The 7,728-nt window shown below is 38.3% G+C and overlaps 1 protein-coding gene across 3 annotated transcripts; it reads right to left on the bottom strand.

The window, feature by feature from the left end:
* Window positions 1–1,407: 1,407 nt before the first annotated feature.
* On the bottom strand, window positions 1,408–7,728 carry ZNF639 (zinc finger protein 639). Of its 3 annotated transcripts, XM_026855144.1 has the most exons (6): window positions 7,469–7,728; window positions 6,823–6,926; window positions 6,349–6,416; window positions 5,691–5,798; window positions 4,690–4,833; window positions 1,408–4,437 (listed from the first exon to the last, which is right to left on the bottom strand). In XM_026855144.1, the coding sequence occupies exons 3-6, from the start codon at window positions 6,404–6,406 to the stop codon at window positions 3,290–3,292; spliced, it is 1,458 nt and encodes a 485-aa protein (XP_026710945.1). In that variant the 5' UTR covers window positions 6,407–6,416; window positions 6,823–6,926; window positions 7,469–7,728; the 3' UTR covers window positions 1,408–3,289. The 3 variants fall into 3 exon arrangements, with proteins under 3 accessions (XP_026710945.1, XP_026710944.1, XP_026710946.1); XM_026855143.1 differs by having other exon boundaries at window positions 6,823–7,728; XM_026855145.1 differs by having other exon boundaries at window positions 4,696–4,833; window positions 6,823–7,728.

Raw genomic sequence — 7,728 nt, 5'->3', positions numbered from 1 at the left:
GGGCAGTGCGGAGGGCAGCGGGAGGCTGCAGGCCGCGGGAGGTGGAAGGCGGCTGCCCCGCTGCCCCTGGAATGATAAACTCGGCCCCTGAGCCCTTCAGCTGTTTCACGGTATCTAAAACACAGACAAAGAAACATGACCTTGGATGCCTGCGTACTGTCAGCACCATGGTTTAATCAAAGTCAGCTAAAATGACAAGTGCTAAATTGTTTCAAGAGTTAAAAAGCACTGATAATCTCTACATTTGATATAGGAGCGTAAGAAAATGAAAACAACCACAACAAAAACCAACAATAAGCATTATAAAGAACACATTATTTGAGAATTACTGATTTGCTGTATTTTAAGTTCTTGCAATAATTGTGGGATTTAGATTTTGTTCTGAAGTCATAATCTTTTATATAAAAATGTTAGTTTGTTCATTAAGAAACATGATCCATGAAGCTAAAATACACAATACACATCTACAGACAAAAGTCTGAAAAACAAAAAATCAAATACAAATTACTTCCAAATACAAAATACTTCCAAAGCCAATCTTGTGATTTTGTGTAACTTCTAGTTTGAATGCTGTTCTTGAAGTAGATGAACCTTGCAGGTAACAACTGAATTTGATACACTGAGTGTCTCCGAAGAAAAAAAGAAATACTGGCATACTTCTGATTACTACAGTTAACTTCCCTCATTTCAGACGGGGATGAATCGCTCAAGCTATAGCACTAACGACCAAAGTCTCTGGCAGTATCAGACCAGCTCCATGCACATGGGCTCAGTTCACGTCGGTGCAGCAATGTCAGAGCACTGACCTTCTGCTTACACGCTTCACATAAATAAACCAAACTCTTGTCTTCCCTTTGATGGGAACAACATACTGTCATTGGCACGTACAGTCATTCCTTTCAGTCTTTCACCTTCTAGACAGACTCCACTCATTACCTATTTTTTCTACTACTAGTTATCTTTCTCATTTTAGCACACTGATCATGTGGAAGCCGATACCCTACTTGTATTCCTGCTAAGGTAAAATGAGATGAGCTACTCCTGTACATCTCCATTTACTTCCTGATACATATTAAAAAAGAAAATACTAACATTAGTCCTTTATAAATAAAATCCAACCTAGGACAAACTTAAATATATTTCCTAATTAGACACCATGGGGTGTGTTTTATCTAGGAACAATCTGGCTTCGTGACATCCCTATGGGGTATTCTTTTAATTTCCAGTGTAGAGATTAGAAATACCACAACTCAAAGACAGACATGAAGTTATTCAGGAGTCAACAAGCAAGCTTTCATATCACAGGGCTCTGTGCTTTTACAAGAGACCACCCTTCCTGTACAGGACACAATGCTGGTCTACACAAACACACATACTTCTTAAGCCCTTTTTTTTTTTTTTTTAAAAAAAAAGTCTTTTTCCCTCTTCTGGTCACTGTGTCCTGGAGTGCCTTTCTCTCCAGAGCTTAACTGTGCCATTCCACTTGTGTGTTGCCACCAAGAGCAGGGTCTAAAGAGAACTAGCATTCCCCCCCCCGCTCTGTTATACCCATATTAACTTTCCATATATAAAGAAATTCTTATTATTGCTTTGTTAACTATATTATTGCTGCCATTTTAAGCCAGTTGGGATGAGTGTGTTCAAAATAGGAAATCAGCAGTTCTACCACAGACATCGTCATTCTCCACATAAAGGACTAATAAAATACAGTCAGGACACCATCAGGTTACCCTTTCCAATGACTACACAGAAGTTTTAGTAGTAAATCATTTCAAAATGACAAAAATGGTCTCGTCTCCTACAAAGAAATATATGCTGGCTCATAGCAGACTTCCCAGAAATACTTCTCTAGAAACTGGAACTTCCATAAACTGACTATATTCAGACAATTTTTATCCTTTGCTTTAAAAATCAAATGCAATGACCCTTGCATGCCTTGAAGCTGGTAACACCAAATCTCACTGATCAAGAAATGTTTTGTACATTAATTAGAACTATACAAAGCTTGCACTAGACAATCTTACATTACAAATTTACAATCAATGCAGAAAGAAATGAGAACTCCACCACTAATTTATGGGCAATTTCGTCATGATAACTAATACAACCTCAGTGACCTCACCCTTATTTTTATCTGTCCAACTATCCACTCAGAAATACAGCTACAGAATGAATTGTAAAAATTAACTTCTAATTATTATAATGGCAGGACAGCACTATCTAATCTGAACAGATGTGTGAAATCATTTGGAAGTCATTAAAGTTAGCAATATTTTTGTACTGTACCAGTGTTTTAAGCCAGTATATAGGAGGTTTAAAATTAACAGAATTAAAATAACAGTCCTCAAATTACTAGCAGTGGAAAGCTAATTATACATAATTACAATAATATAATTAGAGACTAATAGAGGCTTGCTTTAAATGAGGTTGGTGACATATATCATTTCAATGAGAGCTAAATTAGGATTTTAGATAAGAAAAATTACACTTTGTACATTCTCAGCTGGATCACTTTGCAAATTCCCTTAAAATTACTCCTTAAAACATGACCCAATCTACATGCAAGTAATGTGTGTCCCCTTGGTGCATTAAAAGCTAGGAACTGAAGTTAAATAAAAGACAGACAAAAACAATGTGTGAGGTCTGTAGTGAACGTGTGAAAGAGATGATTGTTGGATAGTGCCACAGACAGGAGTTGTGAACAAAGTGAACGATGAGGTTGGATACGTACCCCAAGAGAAAAACAGAAACAATTTTAAAAGCTTATCAAGGGTACGAGGTGGGAAATGTGGGCTGGTATGTGAATTTGGAGATGTCCATGCCTGGGAATTTTTGGAACTCTTATCTTCATCAGGCTGGTGCAATTTGCTAAACATCAGCATGATGACTTGCTGCCGCAGAGAGTAACATGAGCTGGATGCCCAACTGAGATCAGTATGGCGTTGCTTAGGCTGGCTTTCTTTCTCTTTGTCCCTTTTTAAACTTGAGAGCTGGTCTTGTACATGAGATGTGAAAGTGCAGGATGACCAACAGAACTGCTATCACAACATGCAACTACTCCCAGTGTCCCTCCCCCCAAACTGTTCCATCACACTGGAAATGCAATTATTCCTACTGAAATCCCCAGGTAAGGAAATTCACAACACCAAGTTGTTATACATGCTTTGCTGATACAAAGATAAAAACATTAGAATTGTACAATTTCTGTTAAAAATGTATTTAATGTCACATTTCAGTGACTGGAAATTAATTCCAGTTCTAATAAATTGATTACAGAGGAAGAAAGTAATCACGCTGTCTCATGTATCTGAAGATGACTTAAAAGATCTTTTTCATTTCCAAACCTCATTAAACAATCAGTACACTTATGAGGCAAATCTGCTGAATGCCTGAAATCCAAGTGAGTTTTAAGGTCTTCAATCTGTCCTGTTGAATATTCACAGTATTGACACAAATAAATCCCTTCAGATAAATGAGAGCTTAAATGCTTGCAATATTCTAACATACCTGAAAAGCCCTTCCCACAGTCATCACAAACATGAGGGAATATTTTGGTATGTTCAATAGCTACGTGCCTGTTGACATTTGTATGCAGCCTGCTCCTAAAGCCACACACTTGGCATACAAAGAAGTTTTTGCATTTGTCAAAACTGATTTTGTTTATGAGACTGTACTGCCCACGCTCCTTGTTGTTATAGCTGTCGCTTAACTCGATCAGCCGACATGCGTGTTCGTTCACCACATGGCTATGCAGATCTTCTGGATCATTTGTTTCATGCTCACAGAACTGACACAAATACTGCTCATCACAGCTGTGTTCCTGGAAGTGCAGGTACAACTCACTGCTCGAGGAGAACTGCATATCACACTGCTCGCACCAGTAAAGGTGGTCATTGAAGTGAGTGTCTGCTATGTGCTGACTCAGATTCTCAAATATCACTGTTTTGTAATCGCAGTATTTACAGATGTAGGGGTCCTCCTCATGTAGCTTTACATGTTCAATGAGTTGCACTTTACTGGAGAAGCTTTCCTTACAAACTTTACAGACATGAGTGTCTGTACACGTCTTATGCTTCAGGATCATGTGCTGCTTTAGATCAGAAAAGTACTTGCTATTAAACTCACAAAGCTCACACTTGTATAAGCCACTGCTGTTGGCTCTCAGCAAAGGCCATTTCTGTTGAGCTGTGATATTCAAAGCCTGGTTCTTCTCAAAGATTTTACAGGTTTCCAGAGGGATTTCCTCTAGGTCCTCAGCTTCTAGCTTCTCAGGTGACACAGTCTGTGTTTCTATATCGTGAACCTCTACAGCATTCACTTCTGTTGTAGAAATTTCTACAGTTTGAATATCTAGAGGTTTCTCCTCTTCTGTAGGGCTGTCACTGAATATAGGTGAATCGCATAAGTCTCTGCACATTCCATTATTAGTACCTTTATCTGCAGGAGGAAATAGATAATAATAGCAAAAGGTTAAAAAACCCTGCAAAACACGTGGGTCCATATAACTTTTCTGTTAGTTGTAGCATCTTACAAATGCAAAAAGCACTTTTTCCCCAGCCAGACTATGTTTCACTAATAAACAAAGAACATAAATCCTTCACCTCTTCTGTCAAAGCAAAAACATTACATTAAAAACCAGCAGCTGTGCTCTCCAGCTTCCCAACACCCAAGCTGCAAATACTCACTGACCTTTACCTTTATCCTTCTTTTTAGGGTCTGTATAGTGCAATCCCACAATGTTTGAATGGGACCCACTCCAGTGAGAAGTCCCAGCATGCACTGGACTCCCATCATCATCTGTGTCTAGGCTCTGCGCAGGACTATGGAATCTACCTGCAAAGATAAAAGAAGGATTTTCTTGTCATCATTTGTCCATACTAGTAACATCACGATTCTCTGATTTAACCATAAATCTTATTTAGTATTTACTTATTCTAGTTACATAGTTTTTCTCTTTATATACTAATAGCATCATAACTTACATTAAAGAAAGTAAAAATAAATATGTCAAATTGTTTCCATACATACAGAACATAACAAAAGAATTCAAAAGGTGGCAACTCTGTCTTTAAAATTACAGCAAAAAAATAGTCAGTTGTTTATACTGGAAAAAAACCCACCTTTAAATCCTTAAATGAAACTTTACATTTGAAAGACATAATTTAAAAAAATATTCTTAAATAAATATTTCCAGACATCACATTTTAAAATATAATAGTTTGTAAGACTTCTAGAGACTTGCTGGTTGATTTATTAGTGAAAAGAAAAATAAATACAATAAAAATCCATCCTCATATTTGCTCTGTTAAGTTTTACATTCACTAGTGGATATTGTATAAAAAGGCATTTTGTTTTCCATAAGGACAAGTACAGTTCAGTGCAGTTGCTGGTGAATTCCAGCTGAATCTAATATTTACATCAGCTTTATGTCACCTATCTAGCAGATATTTCAATAAAGAAATCTAATCATCATTATAAATGCTGTAAAATTAAAGGATCTTTTGTCATCTTCATTTTTTAGTTTGAAAATTCTATTTCAGTTATAACGATTAAACAACCTTCCACCAGTCTAAGGCATATCAGATCACAATGATGCTCAGAAGTCACCCACTAGATATTTTGTATTCTATTTACTTCTGTGATACACTGTGTAAAGAACTGCAGAACAGGACCCCAAAATGTAGTCTTACCTCTGTTTTCAGAAAACTTTGTATCTGGCTGTTTCATAGAACAGACGCTATAGCAGTGGTCAGAAAAAATTCCACTGTTGTCTATGTATTTGCTTGCACCTGAAGAATCTAAAGGAAAAAAATTGTGATACTAGCACATTGATGTGGCTACATATGCATTTGCTGTTCACCAAAATCCTCTTCACTGGCCACATTTTTACTTCTTGTGAGAATTCTGTGCTGGCCTGACAACATTCCTGTTGTGATTTACAGCCTTTGGCTGCTCTCCCGATGTCTGCAGATAGAGTTCATTATCAAACGCTGCTCCCGCTGAAGACAGTGACAGGAACACAGTTCATTGAGCACTGAACACTTCTAGAGACCCCCATCCCAACTTTTACAAAATTCTCCCCTTGTGTGTTAGTAGAATCATCTTAATTTTGTAGCTTGAGCAAGTTTCCCAATTTGCAGGGAGTACAGAACAAAATCGTTCATGTGCATTGAGGGAAAGTGGATTAACAACAGAGCATGCAGCGTGGGTACTCAATACATTCAGACCAAGACTCGTCATCCCACTCTTTATGTTACTGATTTTCCATGTATTAGCACATGTGGTCCTTTCTCATAAAGTACTTATTCTGAGAAAAAATAGTGTACATAACTCAAGCTCTAGACTGACCTGAATATCGAGAAGGATGTAGAGTCTTCCTTTTCCTCTTTTTAGGATGTTCATTCATTTTGAATAGTCTAAATTCATTGTAAAGTGAAAATATTCAAGAATTAGATTTGTCTGTATCTAGTTTTATCTTTCATGATTTTATGAAACAATACAAACATTTTGAAAACCTACACGTTGAACAAGAGGTTTCTTCCTACTCCCCTTTCTTGTCTCTCAGCCCATTCTGTCGCAGTTGAGAACACATTAAATGTGCGTAAGTACTGAAATCTAGTTTTGTATTCCTGCCTGGGACCAAAAGAAGGTTCACTATAAAGACAGACAGGTCAGGACTCCCAGCACTCAAGTACGCAGTGTAACCTAGGAGGCAGTTTTCCAGTACCCTGTTGACTTTTGTCAGAAGCCAAATATTCTGAAGCAAAGTCCTCCAGATAAAGCTTGCATGTTGAAAATACTAACAAAATCATGTTCTCTTACCAAAAATCCTAGACTCTTCAGTATCAGCAAACAGAGCAGCCAAGCAGCTGATGGCTGTACACCTTCTAAATGCAGTGAACACATCAGCTTGAGAAGATTTTCATCTATGGAGTGACAGCATTTTAAAACACTTTAAAACTTCATCACAAAATAAACAATCAGATATACAAGTACTACAAAGAATGAAGCTACGAAAACCAAAGTAGAAAACAACAACAAAACAACAAAAAGTTTATACTAATCTTGGGTTAGAGTATCAAATAAGGTAGATGTATTATTTATTCTCCTTTTGTCCTGGGTTAGTTGGCTTTTGCTGCACTTGGCAGCTCCTGACAACAGAAAAATAAAGATGACACGGAAAATACTTGTGCTGTATAACGGCCCAACCACTTTTGAAGAAGAAAGGGCTGCAAACACGGAGCCTGATGGGGTTTACTCTAACACTGGAGTACTTATGGGCCCAGGGTTTTCTGAAGCCAATGCCATCCACTAGAGATGAGAGCAGGGAAGGCCCCTCATCAAGTAAACGCTATTCTCATGAGATGGAGTATTTGTGTGAATTAAAGTTTTATCTTAAGGGGAGAACATGAAAAAAAAAAAACAGTTTAACATGATATCGTGGTCTGGAAATATCACCTACTCTCACTGCTTTTTCTGGCTGCAAGGGAAGAGCTTGCAGTTTACTGAAATAGCAAGTTTTATCGCAGTTCATGCGGTTAACCCCTTCTGCCCACAAACCGGCCCGGGGGACAGTAAGGCCCGTTATTCTTCTCCAGCGGCTTTCCCCGGTACGTCTGACCCAGCTGCTCGGCGCGGTTATGGGAAAGGCTCATGGAGGCCCTGAAAATGGAGATCCCCGGCCCCTCAGAGCCCCCGGCCGCGGCCTGCGCGGGTAGCGGAGCCGGG

Source organism: Athene cunicularia, assembly GCF_003259725.1.
Source record: "Athene cunicularia isolate RWA chromosome 9 unlocalized genomic scaffold, athCun1 chr9_part1, whole genome shotgun sequence".
Taxonomy (NCBI): domain Eukaryota; kingdom Metazoa; phylum Chordata; class Aves; order Strigiformes; family Strigidae; genus Athene; species Athene cunicularia.
This window is presented reverse-complemented; position numbering and strand designations above follow the sequence as displayed.

Bases quoted from the DNA above. Each gene is read 5' to 3' on its own strand.
- ZNF639 (XM_026855143.1), bottom strand. From the start codon at position 6,406: ATGAATGAACATCCTAAAAAGAGGAAAAGGAAGACTCTACATCCTTCT. The intron at 5,799-6,348 runs GTCAGTCTAGAG...TTTTTCCTTTAG, and splicing joins ACATCCTTCTCGATATTCAG to ATTCTTCAGGTGCAAGCAAA. The intron at 4,834-5,690 runs GTAAGACTACAT...TTATCTTTGCAG, and splicing joins AAAGTTTTCTGAAAACAGAG to GTAGATTCCATAGTCCTGCG.